Source organism: Cyclopterus lumpus, chromosome 9 (genome assembly GCF_009769545.1).
Source record: "Cyclopterus lumpus isolate fCycLum1 chromosome 9, fCycLum1.pri, whole genome shotgun sequence".
NCBI lineage: Eukaryota > Metazoa > Chordata > Actinopteri > Perciformes > Cyclopteridae > Cyclopterus > Cyclopterus lumpus.
This window is the reverse complement of record NC_046974.1, coordinates 14,768,345-14,791,959: the sequence shown is the minus strand read 5'-3', so window position 1 is coordinate 14,791,959 and position 23,615 is coordinate 14,768,345. Positions and strand designations below refer to the sequence as shown.

At 43.9% G+C, this 23,615-nt stretch overlaps 1 protein-coding gene across 7 annotated transcripts in view; it reads right to left on the bottom strand.

Moving 5' to 3' along the window:
• Positions 1–23,615, bottom strand: part of LOC117736828 (ultraviolet-B receptor UVR8-like) — a 276,608-nt gene that overhangs the window by 156,881 nt on the left and 96,112 nt on the right. For all 7 annotated transcript variants that reach the window (XM_034542421.1, XM_034542417.1, XM_034542418.1 and 4 more), the window contains 2 exons: positions 17,508–17,632; positions 16,226–16,369 (listed from right to left, as the gene is read on the bottom strand). In XM_034542421.1, coding sequence (XP_034398312.1) covers positions 16,226–16,369; positions 17,508–17,632 — 269 coding nt within the window. The remainder of the gene's footprint in view (positions 1–16,225; positions 16,370–17,507; positions 17,633–23,615) is intronic.

The following is a 23,615-nucleotide window of genomic DNA, read 5'->3' as shown; positions in this document are numbered from 1 at the left end:
CATTCGGAGCATGTACGACACCTTCCACATCAACACAATACATGGAGGGACTCACACACACATACGAAGCAAGAGACGTACTGTAGTCAGAAATACATACACAATCTCGCACAGTGATGGAAACAAGTACACATAATATGAATGCACATGCGAGTGCGCACACACATGCACACGGACAAAAAACACACTTAAATTTCTGTTTTGGAAAAGGGTGATGCGGATGTGCATAAACAGGATTAGGAGAGACGGTTCCACTGTCATACAGACCTCTAGATTGTAATTCTCATGCCTCTCTGACAGCTTGGCACATCACTAAGTCACCTAACGTTTGCCTTGACATGAAATCCAGACCTGGGCACAGATGAGGTTATCAGTGGGGGGAGAGGAGTGGGAGGAAACGCGTCTAGTCCTATTGGGAGAATTGTTTGGAACTAATGCCTGGGCTTGGTTGACCGAGGGGACTGAGGGGGCAGGAGGAGAATGGTGCACGGTATGAAAAATATCCAGCATAACTGCCTTTGGCGTAGATACTCCGATGCTCGTGATTTAGTTTGTGCTCTCCTCATACATGTGTGAAACCTATCTAAAAGTAGCTGAAAGATTACAATCCTCTTCATTAAATTTATCTCTTGCGACACAAACTGTTAATATGCATACCATCAGTGTGTATGGGACTTCCAGGGCAGCTTAGATGACTGCAACCTGTAATTACTGTTCCAGCACTTGATTAGAATAATCTGATTGCAATTATTCAGTGACTTTAAAATACAAGCCTCGAGCTACAGAACAATAATTCAAGGGCAGTGATTGGGAGCGTGTTTCTTTTTTGGCTGTAAAATGACGTTTTAATCGACACAGAGTGAAAGAGGTTCCCCGCTAAGGAGCCAGTTCCCTCAATTAAAGCCCATTTATGAAGTGAGGGAGAAGACGTTGTGCTGCGATGTGGAGTTAATCACCAGGAAGACACTTACAGAGTCCTCATGGATCAGGGAAGTAACCCCTCTAACGGTTAAACGGGCAGAAACACAGCACTCCGGCAAAGCCACCTTGAACACACATACCGACATTCAGTTACTGTATTATGATGTCTCTTTCCTTATTTAATTATCTGAAAGAATCTAAAAAATAAATGGTATTTTGGGCTTGAAATTCCAAGTCAATGCTAACATTTTATGTTATTAGGATCACTTATAACAAAAGACACAAACTTGAAGTCAAAATTCTAAATCAAAATGCACTTGCAGTCAGTCAGAATATGAGAAAGACATGTCAATTATCTCCCATGTATATTCTGGAGCAACACAGCTAGATAATTGATTGCACTTAACAGACAACTCTAATGTATCTCATCACTCTAAGGAGTCTGTGGTAGATTAATTAAAAAAGTAATACAACAAGAGGGAGAAGCATTGCCCAGCTGGCACTGATTGTCAAAGTGAGGACAAAGATGGTGACTATAATCTTTTTCTAGGCCTCTGATTTGCAGGACTTTTATTTCCTGGTCCTGATTTACCTGAAGAGACATATTTTTATCCCTGCCTTACAAGCCAACATACACTGGGTGATTACAAAAGCTGATTTTTTTTCACACACACTCAGACTTCTTCTAGTCGGACGCACACCCAATGGAGACAATGTGTGCACACATACAGTGAATGTGTGTATAATGACATGGATGAAGGGCCAGAGGGTGCTTGCACTTAGCGACTTAAAATAAAATCTAAATTGATGTCCATTGTATTTATGAAAGCTTAATTGTAACCATCCTTGATTATTCTGATTCATAATTGACTTTACAGTACTAACAAAAACGTGCCACCAAGACCGCATTAATCAGTATTACTCTGCCTTAACCTCAGTAAGAGCCACAATAAGAGACATGCCCTCTTTAATCAGCTTCATTGTGTTATATCACCTCGCTCTAACTATATCACAGAGAGTTCAAAGACCTAACACTTCATGTTATTGCTGAAACCATCTTTAATCAGCGGCATTGGTCTTTGTTAGATCATGGCGGTCTACGTTGTAATGAAAACGCCAGCTAGCTCTGATAGCAGCCTAATTGGGAGATAATGAGCCAATAACATCAATGGCTAATGACACACCAAGTCTAAGTCACACCCCCCTCAGGCCACACAGAGGCTCATTCACCACTGATGGAGTGCATAGCTGGGAAGTCTGACAGAGCTAGACCATGCTCTGTACAAACAGGCTGTCTTGATGGCTTCATTAGGCAAATGAAAGGCGGTGCCTGGCGCTTAAAGATGGTTACAGTGGACTCTAGCTAAAAGAAACAAATACAGACATCTAGGGGTGCAAGATCAAAAAACTCACTGTTCACATGTCATGCTTTTGAGCCACAGATCAGTTCAGAAGGAAAACCAAAATTCTCCGGGGCACATTCTGTACCAATTGCTAGTTGTTGATTAATCCTATCAGCCAATACAGATCGGTTTTGCTTTCAAACAACAGGTCACTAATAACTAGTCAAGTTCAGAACATTATTGCATTTTGCATTTAATTACTTTGTCTTTAAAAAGAAAACGCTGTTGCTATACTATGTTGATGTGAATATTATGTGTAATTTGTTTGTTTGTGTGTCAGAGTGTGTGTGGGGGGGAGGGGAGGGGGTGGGGGGGGGGGTGGGGGGGGGGGGGTGACGACAGCTTAAGCACTGTATGACTGTGTGGGCGTGGGCACCAGTAAGTGGGTTGAAGGGGGCTGAACTTTTGTCAGGTCTCAACAATGAACTAGCTAACAGTAAACAACCCTGATGATGCATAATCACATTAAGAGAGGCACCAAGCATGGAGGAACGACCCTGCTAATCCACACTGTGCTAGCTCTGTAACCTGCACATAATCCTTGAGAAGGAGCGCGGTTGAGAGGAAGAGAGTGCAGAGAAGGGGAGAGTAGGACCAATAGAGGTTTGGGAATTGAATTACTGTACAAGCTTTAGGCCAATTAACCAGGTGTCTCAAATATCTACCTTGTTGTAGCTTGCATTTATATGACAGGGTGATGGTGTTTTGAATCTCCAGTATGGGGCTCAATGATGGAGGCAGTGTAATGAAGCAGGAAATCATATGACATGCCAGTGAGGAAAACACCTTTGTGGTGCTAGGAAAGCTCTGAGCAAGAACATCCGAAGGTGGCCGCAACTCGTTTCAATGCACATTGTCCTCTTAACACCCTGAAATATACAAACAGATACAAGTACATTTGGACCTATGATTGATTTTGGTATTTATTGTATTGAGAACTTGTATTTGTATCAATTGCATTAGATCCATAGTGTTCATGTCAAACTGCCCAGGGACAACAAATGGAAATTAACAAGTAGCTACATCTGGTATGCATCTCTTCTCGTGAAGTGAGATGTTTTTGAATATGGTCCCTGACAAATAAATGTAATGAACTAAAGGAAAAAAAAGCTTATTTTATCTTTAGTTTCTGCTGACATCAGCAGGGCAATTTTATAAAATGGCCTATGGTTTCCCTAAAATCAAAGCTTGATGACAAAAAGGACCAAAGAATTACAATAGTAGGTATTTACGAAATAGCGAAGGAGATGTTAAATCAGGATAGATGACTTTGTGTTATGGCGTAGTATGGTGTTGAACTTGTATTGATATCATAAGCCGCACTATCTGCGCTTTACTTTCAAAACTTTGCTGAGCGAACTTTTTCTGCCAACTTCTGTACAGCTGAGGGAAATTCATCATTGTCAGCTAGTGGATCAAAAATGGAGAGGGGCTGAAAATGACAGATATAGCAAAAGTAAAGAAGGGGAAGGTGGGTGGAGATGATGTGGGGAGTGAGGATACAGAGAAATTGGAGCCAGACAATGAGCAATGGTGGGGAGTTATCATGCGTGTATGCGTGTGAGTGGGTAGGTGTAGTAGGCGTGTGTGTTTATGAGAGAGAGAGAGACAGACAGAGACAGAGAGATTGAGAGAGAGAGACATGGAGAGAGAGAGAGAGAGAGAGAGAGAGAATATTTGATAGGGACCAGCTGGACTTTGAGTACTGCCTGCTGATTCTACCTGCCCTCCTGATCCCTCGGTCCCTTACCTCCTTCTCCACAAAACCTTCCCTCTCCTCCACACTGATGCTCTTCTTCTACTCTTCCAACTTTATTGCATCCTCAAGTGTACTGATCTTCTGCATGTGCATCTTTAAACTGATTGATATTTCCCATCTAAAACACCCATCTACAATTACAGGAACATACCTTACATTTCTGGACCCATCATACCATGTAGATGGCGACGTTTCCATTGCAGCTACAGTATTCAAATATTAATACCCAAACAAACACACAAAGAAACTTACCACGCAATCAAATCCAGCTAACACAGCTGAGTTTGACCTCTTTGTGGCATCTGCTAATGTATTACAAGAGTCCTCTGGCCCCAATTTGCTATGTCTGAACACACTGTCTAGTAGCTACTGTAGTATTTCCATACAATGATGTTTGTTCATACAACAATGCACAACAGCAAATAAATGATAAAATATCACCCTTTGCTGAGGCTTAATGTTTTCAAAACTATAATCAACTCAAAAGTGATACATAGTAAGATGTTGCTTGACTGTGTGTTTGATTTGAACAAGAATCCTCTACAGCTAAGTGAGTTTAATAGATACAACCGATGTGATCAATTAAATGACATCATGAAGTGACAGATAAATAGTGTGTTTACAAACTAGTCTTGGCCACCCACAGTAAGCAGAGGGTAATCAAGAGGTTTTGTGAAGTTTGTCTTACAGGCAATGTGGAGTACAATTTCTCTTCCAGTGGTTTCTATAACTATCCGACCCTGACTGAAAAACATTTAACAATTCTGTATGGAAAGGAAGGGGAGTATCAGTTGAACAACAACAGTTGTTAAGACAGAAATGGCCTTTTGGCTTTCGGTACCCTTGTGTTAGAATTCAGATCTCAGTAGTTAAAATACTGAGCATGAAGTGTTCTAACTAACGCTTTGCTTGGAATCCCTAGTTTGTACTAGTTGAACTATTCAATATTGTGTGTTGTGGATGAACATTTAGCTTGTCTTGGTCTTTTTAGGGATGTACAACCCAGCCCGAAGACAACTAATGTGTCAACCAGCCTTGTTTCCTTTTAAAGTATAATACATGTCATAGACAGTGCAGAGGAAGCAAGAGGTATGAGTCATTTTCAAATGTTCATATTTCTGCTTTTGTATATTAAAACCCAAACGATCGACCAGATCTATGAATAACATGTATGCTCAAAGCCAAGTATGGGGAAGACATTATGTTAAAGTTTAAAAAACGAAGGTGAAAAGTGTCAGTTTCAGTGAAAAAAAGAGCATGACACGGTGAGAAGAAGGAGAGAAAAAAAAGACGTAGAAGAGAAGAAAACAGGGTCTTGAATCAAAGCCAATCACTTCAAGGACCTGAACTTGGCCACGGAATTATTTGAAAAATGTTCTTATACACACAGGGAGGAAAAAAGAGTGCTGGTTAAAAAAGAAAGAAAGAGAGGGGGAGGTGAAGAAACAGACTGAGAAGTAAGAAGAAATTAAATTGATGAAGCAATGAATGTGGAGTTGTGAAAAAAGAAAACTGGAGGGTGGAGTTTTAGCCTCCACACCCAAATGACCTGTTTCCAAATAATTACCAAGAAAAAAAAAAGTGAAGTCCCAGAGAACAAGAACAGTTTTCACACTCTAGCACACAAAGAGAAGGACCGGCTCAGAGATGAGACGGTTGGCCGCATTATACTGCCCCACTTAAATCTTACTTTCAATTCACTAAATGTGCTATTTGTCTTGGCAAAGGAGCCGGTGTGTCCCATGGAGCAGCAGGAGTCTTACCAGGATTTTGCCAAGTATTCTGCAGCCCTGCTGAACAGCCTTCACCTTGGCTAGCTAGTGACCTTAGACGTAGTGGGTGGTTCAACTCAGGGAAGAAAGGAAAAAATAGAAAATAACATTAATCTGCACATGAAGTTCAGCTTTTAATTTTAAAGCTCTCCTTGAGAGCACTTACAATACACAGGAGGAAGAATAGACAAGAAGACCACGATATATCAACTAGTATATACTGTGAAACCAAAATAATGCAAAGTTATTGGAGAAGTGGAAAAATCCAATAAAACCTCTCAGTGATTGGCCTCAGACAGAAAGCCTATTATTTCACTTTTCTAAGACAATAAATCAGCGGTTATTATGGGGACTTGTCAACCGAAATGAATTTCTAAACTAAAAAGCTATATTCAACACAAGCAATTAAAGTTGGATACAGCTGATTCCACATTTGGCTTTGAGATATTCAAACCATAAATTGCTTCATCTAAAATAAAGCATGGCTTTACATTTTTGAGATATGTGCCAATCCCATTGGAAACATGTATTATTTTCCATTTTGTACAGGGCAGCCTACAAAATTTCCAAAATGTCATCATCTTTCCATTAAATCAAAAATAATGTCATAGCGTGTTGTTTCATTTACAGTGTAGTTCAAGATGAGGTCAGAAGTACATAAAAACACTCACTGTAAGCTCGGCACAATTAAACTTCCATGTTAACATCTCTATTTGTGCACAATGTTTCCCGAAGATTCAGGCCACTTCGTTTGAGAGGTCTAGACTCAGAGGAGGACAACCCTAGACACCCTTCAAAAAAAAGGAGCAATCCACGGTTGCCAATATGATAAACCTGTAGGGAGGAGCCCAAGACCCCCATCTCCATGAAACACTAAAAACAAAAGTCTTCCCATCTTAAACTCATAGGAATGTGAAATATGAGGTACCCCACACCATCCTCCCTATGGCCCGCATTGTGAAAATAAAAGAGAATTGAAACATGGAGACAGGGAGAGATGTTGTGAGGAGGACAGGAAGAGAGGATGAGGAATTATGCCAGGGTCTGAAGATTAATTTTGAGGTTGGATTTAGAGAAATGGTGTCTGGCAGCATGCTCAGGGTCAAGCCCTGCAGGCCTGGAGCTCAAGCAACCATCTTGGCAGTGACTTCTTTGGAGTAGTAAGAGGGGGGATTGTTTTACAAGGTACATCCGTCTGCCAGAACACTTCATTTCCTCTTTTCCACTGTTGCACTAATTCTACTTCTATTTTTTTCCATTCGGACAGTTTATCTTCGATCGGAAATATATTGCTGAGTCAATGACCAATGTAAACATCCTCATAATTTAGAGCAGAAATCATGACGTCCTTTAATTATTTTTACCATTAGGATGAGGATAGTCAGAAAGATAATCAAGGCATCCGATGGTGTATGTCGTCCCCCAACAAGGAGAGAGAGCTCCCTTTTTTCACTCCCCGTTCTAGGGAATATATTTGGAATGTAAAGGATCGACCTTTTTAATAAACAAGGGAATTAAAATAATCATTGTGACATATTTTGCTCTCATTCTCTTTTTATTATTATTTTTCTTTGTCTCTCTCTCTCTCGTTTACACATATCACACACATACACGGTGAACTCCCCCACCACAGGGCCTCCTACATGGGAAGAGTACGAGCCATGAAAGGCACACAGTGTTGATCCAGCCGATAAGCTGACCAATTGGGTCAATTTATTAAGGAAAACCTTTGCTCGAATGTGATCCCTGTGTGTGATGGAAAGCCTTCTGACAACTCTATTCCATCCACGTCTCTGTGGTTCTTGGCGTGGTTGCCTTGCAGAAACTCTAGAAGTGTTATTACAGATATTTAGTGGCCTGCAACAGGAAATTAGTTCAAACAAATGTGTAAATCTAGGTCAGAGGAAGACTAGTGGGGGAGAGTCTGAATGATGTATGGCAGATAAAACTATCTCTAGGAAGACAGAGAAATGACCTTAACGGTCATCACACAGAAAAGGGTCAAAACACAATTCGATGGCTGACATACAGTGAGACATCTAAGACCCATCTGGGATGGATTTCTGTTTCTGTTCTATACAAGCTGAAACCCAAAACTCATATCAGATCTGAATGCTGTGCAGCGATAATAGCTGAATATTCATTTTGGTGCAAGCGGAAGACAAACATTCCCGTTCTTAATGACATCTCCAGGGAGGAAGTTCATTACAGAAGGTTGTTACGCAACAAAACCCTGTCACTCGAGAGGTCAGAGGAGGTTCACGCTGCTAACATTAGCAACAAAAACCATTGACAACTAGGTTAGTGACACTTCCTTCATGAAATGACATTACTTTGAAAGAACTGGGACATGTAAGACTTCACTAAAGTAGCCTACTATGTGTCAGGCAGCAACACAGCACATTAACACTGTATGTAGGTTCAAGCGGAAAAGGTCTATCAGAATGTCAATCTCTCAGGCCAATTATTCAGATTATTGAATAATTGGCCATTATTGATTAATGTTGTACTTATTGGTTCAATACACAAGGGTGATTCCCCATATTAGCCTAATTTGAGTTTAAGGAAAACAACTTAAAAAACATTTGTGCCGTCCATGGTAAACCAAGCTATTTAAATGTTATGGGTCATAAGAAATCATTGCTATCATGTTGGCAGTTAAAGCAAAATAATTTGAGTAATTACTGTCATATATTTCTGGTGGTGTACACACACACTGGAGATGCAAATGTGTGTGCTGTATTTTATGGAGAACACATTAAAAACAGAGTTGGTCTATATCGGAATAAAAAATGAGCGAAAGAATTCTGGTAAGGCTTGTCGAAGCATCTCACACTGTAACAGGCATGTGTACTGTATGTCTGTTTTACAGATGGAAGGTGTGTGTGTGTGTGTGTGTGTGTGTGTGTTTCTAGGAAAAACACTGTAGCTGTAGTTGCACACTGTTCTGTACACTGATTGATGGTTGCTGTCCATGCAGGCCTACATTTTTGAGTGGATTGGAGTCATAGCACATGAGCAAACACAAGATGGAAGACTGTGGAACTCTCCATTACAAAGAATAGCAAGACTCTCTGCACCACATACACAGTTTGCAGAGAAACACAAACTCTCTCTCTCACACACACACACACACACACACACACACACACACCACACCCACAGATCCACTTCCCCACCTCCAGTGCTTGAAGACCTACCTGCCAGCTGCTGCCAGTCGCAGGGAAAGATGGGCTTTGTTGGTTTTGTGAAGCCCACCGACAAGACCCCCCTGGAGACTGCAGGTCTCCAGTAAAACACAAGCCTCAGCCTTATCCACTCCGCCGCACAGGCAATCTGTTTTCTATATTGCCAGCCTGTATCACTGTACTATGCACTATAGAACAGCAATTGAGCAGGAAATTAAGTTAGGGGATCGGTATTTGGCGGAGGAGAACGAGCTGGTGTGGTCTTCCCTCTCCACATACAAGGATCATTAAATATCACACGACTTTCTTGATAAATTCCCATCAACTCTACTCCCATCTTCATACTCTCTTCTCGGTCTTTCTGTCTCTTTTCTTTCTTCCTCAATTTCTCTCTCATCAGATGCCCGTTTCTGTCTCGTCTTGTAGTGTATGAAACAAAACATCCTAATGGATGTTTGAACAGCTTGAGACGTGTCGGCCTGGGAACTACCTCCCTGTGACAGGGAGCTCTGGCAGGGAATTGAGACCTTTACGAGGGAAAAATAGGGGACATAATTCTTTCTCTTCTTTGTTAATTTATTGTCATCTCTCTTAGTCCACCCCATTGTCTATCTATTTTCTCTCATTATTCATCTGCACATGCAAACAGAAGTTGTTTTTTTGATTAGCAGATGTGGAAGATATCTTTTTTGACTTTTCTTCTTCCACTATGTCCGCTTCAGCTTTTCTCATGTACTTCCAACTGTTTTCATTGAGCGACTGTGTGTCAGGATCTGTAGTGTTGTTTCGTGTTTCCTGTCTTATTTTGAAGTCCTTGTCTCTCGTGTCCTCTGTTTCTCTTCACTTCCTGTCCCTGTGATTGTCTGCCCTGTTCCTGATTGTTTCCTCCTGTGTCCAATCACCTGCACCAGCCCTCTGTATTTAAGTCCTGTTCATGTCATTCCCCTTGGTCGGTTCGTCTTGTCTAGATCGTGGAAGATCTTGTGTGCATGTTTTGTATCCTGGTTTTTTGGAATCCTGTTTTGGAATCCTGTTTAGCAATAAAAGTTGCTTTTCCATCGTTGACGGCGTTTGGGTCCTGTGTTCCAAGCTGCACATAACAGAACGAACCGACCAAGAATGGACCCAGCCTACAACCCCTTCGAAGGGACCCGCTTGGCCTATGGGGGCCCTCGTAGCCTCCAGAAAGGGAACTACAACCCCCATAGGGTCTCGGCACCAAACCCCTTCGAAGGGACCCGCTTGGCCTATGGGGGCCCTCGTAGCCTCCAGAAGGGGAACTACAACCCCCATAGGGTCTCGGCACCAGACCCCTTCAACGGGACCCGTTTGGCTTATGGGGGGCCTCGTAGCCCCAGGGGCAGAGGTCACCCAGGCCCAGCCCCGGAGTGGGGGGCACAAACCTCCGGACCGCGTCGGTGGAGGGTTCCGGCTGCCGCCTCTGTGCCGCAGACTACTCCGGTTCCCGCAGTCGCCTCCGTGCTGCAGCCCTCGCCTGTTCCTGTTGCCGCCTCCGTGTTCCGGCCAACCCCAACCTCCTGGGACCTATTGGACTTCCGGCCGGCCCTTGCTTCCTTTGCCTTGTCCCAGGACGCTTTCCGGGACATGATGGAGTCCCTCCAGGCGTTAGACAGGGTCCTGCTTCGGCCGCAGTCCCCGCCGGTTCCTGCCGATGCTGTCCCGTCGGCGGCCCGGCCGACCCCAGCTCCTCGTGTCCCATCGGCGCCCCGGCCGATCCCAGCTCCTCGTGTCCCGTCGGCGCCCCGGCCGACCCCAGCTCAACGTGTCCCGTCGGCGCCCCGGCCGACCCCAGCTCCTCGTGTCCCGTCGGCGCCTCGGCCGACCCCAGCTCCTCGTGTCCCATCGGCGGCCCGGCCGACCCCAGCTCCTCGTGTCCCATCGGCGCCCCGGCCGATCCCAGCTCCTCGTGTCCCGTCGGCGCCCCGGCCGACCCCAGCTCAACGTGTCCCGTCGGCGCCCCGGCCGACCCCAGCTCCTCGTGTCCCGTCGGCGCCCCGGCCGACCCCAGCTCCTCGTGTCCCGTCGGCGCCTCGGCCGATCCCAGCTCCTCGTGTCCTGTCGTCGCCCCGGCCGACTCCAGCTCCCCGTGTCCCGTCGGCGCCCCGGCCGATCCCAGCTCCTCGTGTCCTGTCGGCGCCCCGGCCGACTCCAGCTCCCCGTGTCCTGTCGGCGCCTCGGCCGATCCCAGCTCCTCGTGTCCTGTCGGCGCCCCGGCCGACTCCAGCTCCCCGTGTCCTGTCGGCGCCCCGGCCGACCCCAGCTCCCTGTGTCCCGTCGGCGCCCCGGCCGACCCCAGCTCCTCGTGTCCCGTCGGCGCCTCGGCCGACCCCAGCTCCTCGTGTCCCGTCGGCGCCCCGGCCGATCCCAGCTCCTCGTGTCCCGTCGGCGCCCCGGCCGACCCCGGCTCCTCGTGTCCCGTCGCCGCCCCGGCCGTCCCCGGCTCCCCTTGTCCTGTCGCCGCCCCGGCAGACCCCGATTCCCCGGGTCACGTCGCCGCCCCGGCAGACCCCAGTTCCCCGGGTCACGTCGCCGCCCCGGCCGACTCAGGCTCCCTGTGTTCGGTCGCCACCCTGGCCGCTTCCTTTGACACGACCTACGGCTCCAGAGCCCGGTTCCCCTGAGCCCGGTTTTCCGGAGTCCGTCTGTCCGTCTGGTGACCGTCCTTCTGCCCGTCCCCCGGAGCAGGTCTATGTGCCTGGTGGCCATCCTCCTGTCCGTCCCCCGGAGCCCTTCCGTCCGCCTGGTGGCCGTCCTTCAGCCCGTCCCCCAGAGCCCTTCCGTCCGCCTGGTGGTCGCCCTTCTGCCCGTCCCCCGGAGCAGGTCAGTCCGTCTGGTGACCGTCCTTCTGCCCGTCCCCCGGAGCAGGTCTATGTGCCTGGTGGCCATCCTCCTGTCCGTCCCCCGGAGCCCTTCCGTCCGCCTGGTGGCCGTCCTTCAGCCCGTCCCCCAGAGCCCTTCCGTCCGCCTGGTGGTCGCCCTTCTGCCCGTCCCCCGGAGCAGGTCAGTCCTCCTGGTGGTCGTCCTCCGGCCCGTCCCCCGGACTTCTTCTGCCTTGCTTTTGGTCCCGCCTCCGGCTCCCCTCCACCCACCCTGGGGGACTGTGTTGGGTCGTCTGGAATCCGCCCCTTGAGGGGGGGGTTATGTCAGGATCTGTAGTGTTGTTTCGTGTTTCCTGTCTTATTTTGAAGTCCTTGTCTCTCGTGTCCTCTGTTTCTCTTCACTTCCTGTCCCTGTGATTGTCTGCCCTGTTCCTGATTGTTTCCTCCTGTGTCCAATCACCTGCACCAGCCCTCTGTATTTAAGTCCTGTTCATGTCATTCCCCTTGGTCGGTTCGTCTTGTCTAGATCGTGGAAGATCTTGTGTGTAAGACTGTTTTGGAATCCTGTTTAGCAATAAAGGTTACTTTTCCATCGTTGACGGCGTTTGGGTCCTGTGTTTCAAGCTGCACATAACACTGTGTTCAAGTGTAAGAAGTTAATGAGATGAGGGAAAGGAGAGAGAGCGAGCTAGGTCAGGACGTCACAATTCAGAACCGTTGTACTTAACTTTCATTGGAGCAGTGGCAGTTCTGGTGAGACGATTGAACATCAGCGATGTCAATCAGCGACACACAAACACGCACAGCAGTTCTTCTTTCACTCCTATGTCAATTCTCTGTTTTATTTTCTGGCACAAAAAAGGGACTTTTTGTTTCTTTTATTAACTTCTTAATCATAAACCTCAATATCAAACTAATAATTAACTTTTATTTTAAATTACTTTTAAGGTTCATTTTGGGTATTCAAATGCCCCAGATCTCAACGTATTAATGAAATATGTATTCATAGAAGACATCGCTTCCTATTCAAACTGTGCATGTTTCAGTGGACTTGAGTGGACCACAGCTTATTTTGTGCTGCATACATTCCTATGATTAAAACATTTCTTAATGCTAAAATGCAAACTTTAAACAAAAATATCTATATTTGAGTTTCTTAATATTTAATTAGGGTTGCAAATGAAAATGTTTCTTTACACAAGTAAAGATGTGGATCATGTGGAAACAGTTATTCCCTATAATTGACTGACATTTTTAGTTTCTTACAAAAACCTGAAAGCTGCATCCATCCAGAAAGACAGCAGCAGATATTAGAAACACGCTCACAGGGACAAAGAGCTTTTACTGCCACAATCTTAGGTTAATCAGTAGTGTTGACAGCTAAATTAACGAGTGCTGCAAGCACCATTACATTTGGCTCCTGCTTTCGTTACAATGGATAGATATACCAATACACTGTCAGACAGATAATCACAAACAAATCAATATTTATAAACAAGCGAATGAAAAGAAAAAAATATTGCTCTCAAGGTGAATGTATGACCACCATTGGCCACCTGGAACACACACACAGACACACACACACACACACACACACACACACACACACACACACACACACACACACACACACACACACACACACACACACACACACACACACACTCGAGTCCTGTGCAGTGGTCAAGTTAGTGGGAGGCAGTCAGAGAGATAAGGCGCCCAACCAGGTCTAAATCCCTCCTGAAGCAGTCTTGATGGACAGACAGGCCACCATTAACAATGTGGTGGCTTGTGAGAGCAGCAGCTGATGGAAAGATACCCTGGCATTTGCTGTGTTAAGAAGTGGCCCTTAAAGATTTCACACTTCCAATTTCTTTGAATTATCTGCCATCTCCAGCCTGTCACTCAGCCTGACAATCTCAGATTCTTGCTCACTGAGGCAGCAGGCTGGTTATTGACAAAGCAATCCGCTGTGATACAGCAAAGCCTGATAAAAAACATTAGTCAAACAACACAACGTACAACTCTCTACCCCAACCTAGCACATGGGTAGATACTCACCTTCTTCATTTGCCCTTATGCATCTGATAAAATACACTGCGATTCACATAATACATTGAGTATAGTTTGAGCACAGTAAAGTGGTGTTCTCAAACATTACATTGCGCTCACATGTGCATGTGTCTTTGTGCCATACCACACATCAATGCTTTGGTGCGCCATGAAACTTTGTGCCAACATAGCAGAGTAACTCATGTATTCAGAGTAACTCATGTATCCATTTGCTAGTTTGCAGTGTATAGCACAATAGATGTGTTAAGTTCCACCTAAGGCAGTGATGACAGCCAATGCCAGTATGACACTGAACAGACTGCTTATCAGATCTTTAATGGTTTGATCGGCTTGTTGTTTCAGACAGGCCAGGATAGAAATATCACAACATCCCCATTACCCTCAGCATTCAGAACAGCACAGCCTGCGCTTTCTATGAATTATTAAAAGCAGACAGATTACGCTGCAAGGCTGGAAGTCCAGAGGCATGCTACAGATGCTGCTGAGCAAAACGGTAACATCAGAAGTGTGTTTTTGTTCTTTCTTCTTTTTTTTAAGAGAGGGGGCTTTTTTTAAGAGGTCTGCATCATATTAGAGAGGGTGGCTATTCCGGGGGAAAAGGAAATAGTAGGTGTGGGTTGGACGTGTGTGCGTCTGTGTTTGTTGCAAAGGGTGATTAGGGTGAAGGGCATGGTGTCAGGGCTTGTCTGACATGTGGCCTGGTGGGTTGGCTGGATGGTTGGTTTACTGTCTAGATGGCTGGGTGGGGGCGGCCCAGCTGAAGCCAGGCAGCTCTCTCTTTCTTTTGCTCTCTCTCTCTCTCCCTGGAGTGACGGGCTGAGACATTAAGACAGGCGTTTTAATTAACTGTGCCACTCTTCCACCTGCTGCCCTCAATATGCTCCGGCCCAGGCAAGCTGTCTCTCATACCACTGACTCTCTTGCTCTCCTTTGGCTCTATCTTTCATCATTTTCCTACACTTTTTTCCATTCTTCCTTTCCTTTTCTTTCCAATTTTCAAATCTCACCCTCCATCACTCCGACTTGCTCTCCCTAACCTCTCTTTTCTCTCTCTTGTGCATCCCTCCGCAGTTTGACCCCAATAAATGAAAACTCATACCAATAGATAAGGCAATTCCATGAGGCTCATATGACAGAATTAGCCAGTTTCTTTTTTTTAACTTGCAGAGAATTAATTTTTACATGTGTCCTGTTCTACTGACCCTCTTACTCCCCCCCGCCCACACATACAGTGCACACACTCTCACGCTCTTCAAATCTATCTGGTAATTCAGCTCTGCCCAACACTCATCAGGCTATTCATTACGGCCTGATTGGAGATGGATATTTCTGTTCCCTCATGACAGAATGGAGCTAGGGATCAAACTGGGGACATCACAGGATATAGAATAGCAAATGCGACACACAGCTGCTTGTGTGTGTGTGTGTGTGTGTGTGTGTGTGTGTGTGTGTGTGTCTGTACACTTGGACATGTGTGTGAATGTGTGCTAATAAATATTTGTGTTAATATGTGTAAATGTATACCGGGCGGTTTAGGACTTTCATTTAGTGCTGTGAATCCCATAGTTTAATCATTTAGATCATAAATTGAGAATTAATTCAAACAGAATGGAGCAACAAATGATCCACTTTTAGCACTCTACTTAAATTGTATTACACTTTTAATGGGGTTAATAATAGACGGCATTGGCAACACAGGAAAACGACTCGACAAAGTGTTGTTCTTAAAAGGATTAATGTCCTCCCTTCAGAATTAAAGCCAGGTCTCTTGAAGATACAGCTCAAATTTATAAATGACCTAGCACTGGCTCCAAGATGGGGGCCCCAGTCACAGCCATACTACAATAAGAAGACAGCAACTGGGACCAATACATCAGCCAGGCAGACAGGGAGCATACATCTGCTGGGTGAGGACAAGTGACTTTGAAGTTATCTGCATTGAGGTGAAAGAGCAGCCGTGGCCTCAACCTCCGTGTTTATGTAGCCGCACTAGCCCTGGGAGAGCTCTTAATGAATTATGCGAATAGATGAACACCACAGCTAGAAGCACACACTCACACGTCTGTGTGAGGGCCAAGACACACACCAAGAATGTACGCATACTTTATGTTGAGGTCGTGGACATGTCAGCATGTACAGTACTCTGTGTCTGCATGTGCTATGCGCAAAACACATACAACAGCAGGCACTGATGGATTTAGTACATGTAGAAAAAGCCTGTATTAAACTGTTCTAAACCAATGTGTTTACAATATAAGCAGAGACTCACCTGTTAGAAGCAGGCTATGCCAACATCCTCCAGCAATGTCTCTCAATGGCAAGCTTGGTGGCGTCACTTCCTCTGGGAGAAGGATGTTCCTCTTTAAGTTGCCACATGCCCGTCCACAGCCCCACTGAAACAACCTGCCGTCACCTGCATGTCATCGGGCAGTTGTTAAATACAGTTTCCAATATGGGCACAAAAGTATTCACATGATCAGGAGATTATTTCTGCTCACTAATATACACAGTACCGTTTCAAGGTAACATTTAAGATAGCTAAGCTCTCGTTTCCAAAACAAATGAAGTACATAAAGGTATTGTCATGTAAAATGACCGGTATATGATACCAATTGACATAAGATGTTTTGGCCTCTGTGCTTTTCCTCCGTTAATTGCGTAAAGTATAGCAGGGGCCTCTAACCCCCTGGAGCTCATATTGCATCCTTCTCCAGCATGCCTCTAGGAGTATGCTGTCCTTGTTGTGCTGCTGCTGCTGCTGCTGCTGCATGGGGCGTCTGGTGATAAATTATGGATGCAATGCAAAAGCTGTAAAATTTGTTGTATCTTCCATTATCTTCATGTTAAAGGCCACAAAAGCTCTTCAGTGAAGTCAGCCATTAAGAAATGACAGGTATTGCTATCAGGCTTCTTTATAGCCTATTACCTGCAATGACAGCAGCTGCTGCTGCACCACTGTACGGCCTATCACATTATTTGCAGCTAAAGTCAGCTACTGTGTCATTTCGCCTCATTTTCTTGACAGTGCTATCATAAATCCATTGAGCTGCAGGGGAAACTGTCGACTACCTCGATTATCTTCATAGCCTGAATGAATTCTGAAATGTATGTAACAGGCAATGACTGTTATGGATCAGGAGCCAGGGCCATATTCCCGCTAACTCTGTCTCTCTCCCTCCTTGTCTCTCTCTCAGGAGATGAGCCGATCGAGGGCTTGAGGGCTCTGATATTCGCATAAAATTGAGTAAAGTAGGTGAACTTTGAAGCACACGGTGACAGCTCATGAGAAGTGACGTCAGGTTCATTTATTAAAGACAATGTCCAGCTGATTTGAGCTGGTGCCTTTTACGAAATAAGAAATCTGCTGTAATAGGTGAAGGGTCAACAACAGGATCCACCAAATGTATGTTAAAGATAAGATTTACCCAAGTAGACAACTAGATATAGCTGCATTTTTAAAAGGCTCATAACTGAATCATTATCCATTGTAATGTTAACATGTTGATTGAATGGTGTGTATCATAGCAGGGCTGCACAGTGCGTTATTTTACCTGTCAGTGCAAGATTATGGTTTGCCCCACAGGTGACCTTCGACACACGGTCCACAAACTCGACAAAGCAAGGGACAAACACATTTTCTTTAGAACCACTGCCAATTTGTCCGTAGTCATTTTGCCTGTTGGGGAGAAAAGTATAAATACATGATTCAAAACATAATTAATTACCTGTTGTCATCATCATCATACAGTTTCATCATATTTTAAACTATATGTGCAACATTTCAAAGCATTCAAAAATAGTACACAACTTTCAATTTCTATAGGGTAAAATAAATAATCAAATCAATTAAACTTTGCAGTGAGCAGCTTCCACTGGGAACTGTGGAGCATATGCGTTTTCCTCCCATTTTTATGAATCCTCTTTGTGACAATAACGAGACACAGCCCTATCAGAAGTGAAACACCTCACTAACTAATTAGACTCTCAGGCTGCAGTCTGACAAAATAAAAAGAGAGAAGTGCTTGAAGGAAGACTTGCTCTCCCACAATTTGCATCTGCCACTTTTTACTGCATCTGTTCCAAGTGCCATTCAACGTTCTCTTCCTCCTTTTGTTGGGGAGTGTTGAGCCCCAACTATTTAAGCTCACCTCCTACCTACCGAGAGCTTTGTTCCTGCTCCTCTGCAGACCAGTAATGAGCCAACCGCCACAAAACCGCTAGGAAATTAATGACTCATTACGGATGGGGGCCTAGACCGCTCCACAGCCTCTCCTCCTCCTCCGCTCCACCCCACATGCCCGCATGTAATTCTCTCTCTCTTCCTCTCTTTCTCTCTCTTACTCTCATCCCGTCAGCCCATACAGAAAGACCCCAACACCTCCCTATCAATTAGAGCCTATTACAGGGCTCCCATGCTAGCAGGGCAAATAAAGAAGGCCTTCACAGCTCAAGAGTGTGTGCAGCAGAGATTGGGAGAGTTGAATGAGGAGCCTTAAGGTGCTCCTTTCACACCCTTGCCCTTATCCATTGTGCCAGTCTGTAGAGCCCCCTAGGAGAAACGTGCAGCCCCAAAAAGGCTTCGGGATGAAAATAAGTCAAGGGAGGGATTCTTGGTCACACCTTTTTCCCTTTCCTTGTACTACAGCGTCAAATTATATCATAACTAGTCCTCAAGGAAAGCACTGGTCACCGTGGTCCTCCTTTAAATAGAGTGTGAGAAAAAGATGGCAGGATATGAATGGTATGTAATCATACCATCTGTGTCTGTATTCATGGAAGGACAGACTGAGAGAGATATGAACAAGATAAAGCAAATGGCGGACAAGCACCTAACCATGAAAATTCATGTGGTTATTGATTACTCTTAGTTTCACTCTGTTTTACCCTCCGTTGCATTTCCCAAGGCAATACCTACTTATACACTGTTGGTCCTTGTTCAGAGCAAAACAAAATACTGTTCTACATTGCCAGCATTTTAGAATATCTTTCTTTTTTTTTCCCTGATAGGAAATGTATCAGTTTTTCATTCAAGCATGCTATGCTCATTGGCTTTTGAAGCTGTGGTGCATTTCAAGGCAATCCCTCTGAGAGTGAATGGGGGAGATCACATGGGTTTGAGGTGGTTTAGAATGGCAAATCCTGCTGAAAGTGTCATTTCCAGCCAGAGACATCAATTTGGTGTGTGAAACAGGGCCCCAGGAGAGTCCGATAGCCTGGGAGATTCCTGACAAGAGCAAAGGGTCTGGGGATCAACTCATACTCACCTGGATAAGACAGGAATTTCACAAAGTGCTTCAAATACATGGAGCAAAGTGTGAAAGAAGGAGTAGAGGCAGAAACATGACAGACAATTTAGTGCAGGAGAATGTAAAAAGAGAGGAGCTCTTTAGTATCATTTGACGTTATATGATAGCCCTTTTTAGCATACAGCAATTAACAGTTATGCCATTAATTAGTCTATTCTGGTTATTAAAAAAATAATTAAATGACACATTTCTATTTATCCCCCCCCCCCCAAAAAAAACTATCCAGCAAAACTAAAGCACACCAGGTTAGAACTGAGGCCACTGCTTGTCCTTTTTGACTTTGATATAATTGTATATAGTAGTTGTTTGTATGTAAAAAAAAAAAAAACACTAAACAGGAGTTGATCAACGGCCTCCATCTGGGGAGGATTGTCAAACCTCATAAGTATGGTTAATAGGGAGACATTAAAACACTGACATGCACAATTTGAAAATCTAAATTACAGAGAGCGTTATTTCTGGCCAAACATTTTAGTAACTGTAAAACAGTGTACATAGGCAGAAGCATTAACTCTAATATAAAGCCTCAATTAGCTAAGTGAGAGCAAAATGGCTGATAATTATTGTGCCAGCTCATTAGACTTGTTTTGACACTAAAACCACTTAAATCACTGCACAGCCATATAAACAAGCACAGATGCAAACACACATATGCAGATGTTAGGCGCGTATTCCCTTCATAATGAGGCAGACACTGTACAGGTTTGGTTTTACTTGGTTAGATAATAAACTAAACATTTTAACCTTGATTAAATAGGTTCTTACTATGATATAATATATAAATCTGCCTATGGATGTTACATGTAATGACCTCTACACATAACAAAGGATTATCATGTCACAGTACAACATAGGACTAGTTACCGACACATGGTTACATATGTTTCAATCATTGTTTTTACTTCCCAAGGGCAGGATACAGCCAACATAACACAAAATAATTTTGAGTCTTAAGAAGGTCTCAGTATAAAAACTGCTCATACAGAACGGGATAACATTGTTGACTGTATTGATTCATGAAAATATTATCTATAAAATGAGTACAAAACAAATGCAAGGCAATATTCTGCTGTACCTGTTATACATCTTGGCTAATAATGATACAGACTCCTAAAGAATAGAATCCTTGGGGCCTGCCATGAAAGTTTAAGATTCAATGCGGTAAAATACAATGTGCTGTAAAATATTAATGTGTGTGGTAAAATTATGCTGGTGGTAATATTTTAGATTGCTGCTGTCTGTAAAATAGGCATATCTGTATTTATTTACAAGCAGGGTTAGTGGATGGGGGGCTTTGTTTGAAGCCACGTTTATGAATATCGACTCAGGCTCCAAGGTAAGTGGCTATAAATCTATGAGAGGATCTTTGTAAAGTTCCCTTGGAGGACATAACTTGAGGTCTAACCGCCTCCTTCCTTCACTTGACTTTTAAACATTTAGATGTAGCCTGGCCAACTGCAGCTTCTAAATTATGAAGGATTTCATTTTGTGAGTGCAAGTGGTAACCAATCAAAGTTGAGAAATTGTAGCAATAGATTTCTCCCGGATAAAAACCAAGGCGTGTTTGGCCCTTGATCTCCACTGTGTACGAGTCTGGGGATCTCTGAAATGGATCTCTGCACAACCTGCTATGTTCCAGATGTTGACATGGATTTTCTTAGTGGAATATGCCCTTAAACCCTTGAGATCCACACCATACACCCGCACTCCTTTAAATATGCTTACACCACATACTATGCTACACTATTCATAATTTGTCCCATGCATAGGAAACCTGATGAATAGCATTTCACTTTTCAGCCCGGCCTTTCCATGGTACTCACTTTGGGTAAGATGATAAAAAGTGTGAACTACTTGAAGCCGAGAGCATGACCTGTGCTAATGGGAGAAGCATTACTTGTTGTATGATTATAAGTCCCTGTATCACATAGCTCATATCACCTTAGGTTATCGAGACCAGCTGGAAGAGTTCTGTAGGTCCACATCGGATGAACCTTAAGCAAATGACTCATTCACACCTTCTCTTTCTTCAGCGCCATATCTTAGACATGTTTATCTATTTCTTTTGGCTTGTGGTTCTGAAGTTCAGATCACAGGGGTGATGGCATTAGTAATGGTGCAGCCGTTGGCTGACCTGGAGATGATGGACACAGAGGTCTGTGTCCTCCAGCTATGATGATCACATTGGAGCTGGGATTAAGAGAACTGATTTCTTTCCTGGTTGAGTTCAAAGGGCTCAATCACAGTGTTTCACTGCTGAACTCTTGCCCCCCACTTTAAATGCAGAATTAACTGATGAGTAGTAATAAGGTTCTGCCCTTTAAAAAGATTGTTTGGTTTGGTTTTAGGGTTATTTTCTGCCTGGTGATGAACGCAGCAGCAGCTGATGTCACCACGCAATAATAAATGTCTAGGAAGCTGCATTGATCCAGCCATCTAATTGCAAGAAAATAGCTTCCTCCTGAGCTGAATTGGATAAAATTGACAACCTCCCATTAAAGCCCCATCTCTCTTTTTCTCTCTCTCTCTTCTCTTTCTTTCTTTCTTTCTTCCCCTTTCCGTTGCTTTCTCCCCAGTGTGCCTCCTGCTTTCTCAGGTCTAATCCCCGCAGCCTCTTGATTTATGTAGACCTCAGCTATCTCTCTCTCGCCACCACTCGTTATCAGTTCACACCCTGAACACACAGAGAGAGGTGCTAAACAGGGACTTCAGGACATGTCACATCACACTTAAAGGGATTCACAGTGATTCAGAAGGAGTTCAGACATGGCAGAGTGAACAGTACGTGTTCACTAACACACATACCTAATACTGGACATAATCAATTCTGTTTTGTCTTGGATTAAAGATATACTGTATTACATTCATTGATTATATGGTATGACATAAAGGACCGCCAATCCTTTAAAGATATAAATAACGCCTCAGCCTTTTACTCAAATAACAACTTTAGTTTTCACGTTCCCCAATGAAGATGTCATGGCCTTACGTTTGAGTTTAGGATTTTAAGTGTTTAATTATAAGCCTCTCTCTAGCTACTGAAGATTTGAATACTTTCTCTTCTGATATGTTAACTGATTTTCATCTGATGCATGTGTGTTTGCAGTGAAGGTGGTTGTAGTGTGCTTCTGATATCTAATGCAATTAGACTATTTTGAGTGCTTAATCAGTCTTGATTATCTGTTGAACATTGCAAAAAGGAAGCCTCCCAGCTCTCTGAGACATGGAGGTTGAGTTGCACTAATTAAAAGTGATGCAGAAATGAGAGAAAGAAAATAAACAAAATGCTTGAATATAAAATGAGAATATATTTATATATTATGCATTTACTGTACATATTTGCTTATTGTATAATTTGTTCTCATACCCAAACAGAACCACCCTGTTATCTATTTCTTTAGTATACTGTCAATTCTATGTTCTTATCTAGTGTGACAAGCATTTGAACAGTTTCTGTCGAAGCTGACCCTGAGTGTTCAACCCGCCTTACAAATACTGTAGTGGCTCTCTAAACATAAGTAAATACTCAAGCAGTGATCCAAGTCTGTGACAACATGTGACAATAAGAAAACTGTTATAATCTCACGTGTGATTTCCCCTTCGATAACTGCTCAAAATGTGGTCCATGTCCCTGAAGTTAGTGCGATTGCACAGTGTATGTTTTTTTCCCACTTCACTTCCTGTTTTGTGACAAAAAATTGCGTGGAGCCCACACCACTTTAAGCCAGTATTTACAGTTAGGATCTGGCTGTTGTTTTCCAAGGAGCCGAGCTGTGCTTTGCCTGTTTTTTTTGGTGTTTTTTTTTAAATTCATTTAGCTCTAAGGCAGAGTGTGATAAGACAGAACGAAGACTTCCCTCATAACGTGGCACATGCCAAGTCTGACATAATCCAATCTGGTCCATTTTCATCAGCTTTTGTTTTGTGTTTTTTGCTTCTCTTTTGGACTTTCCTTTGGTTCCAATGATGGCTCAAAAATCTGAAATGACACAATTCGCTCGCACTTGTATGGCGGTGAGGCTGCAATCCAAACGGCTTTTCTGCAGAGAAATCCTTGAAGACCCACACACATTTAAATCTGGCCCTGGGGGCAACAGGCTCTAAACCACTGAGATAAAAAAACATCCAGGCCAAAAGCAGAAATATATATTTTAAGGGAGGGCTTACCATGGCAACAAAAAGGCATGTCAAACTTGTGGAAAGGAGGCATTCTGACTGAGGAGTAAACACACATCACTGTGCCCGTAGGAAAGCCTAGGAAAAGCTATCCGCATATTAAAGGACCCAGCCTCACACATGTATACAGCAGAAAGAGAGACAATGACGGTAATAACAGGCGAGGCGTCAGGGTGC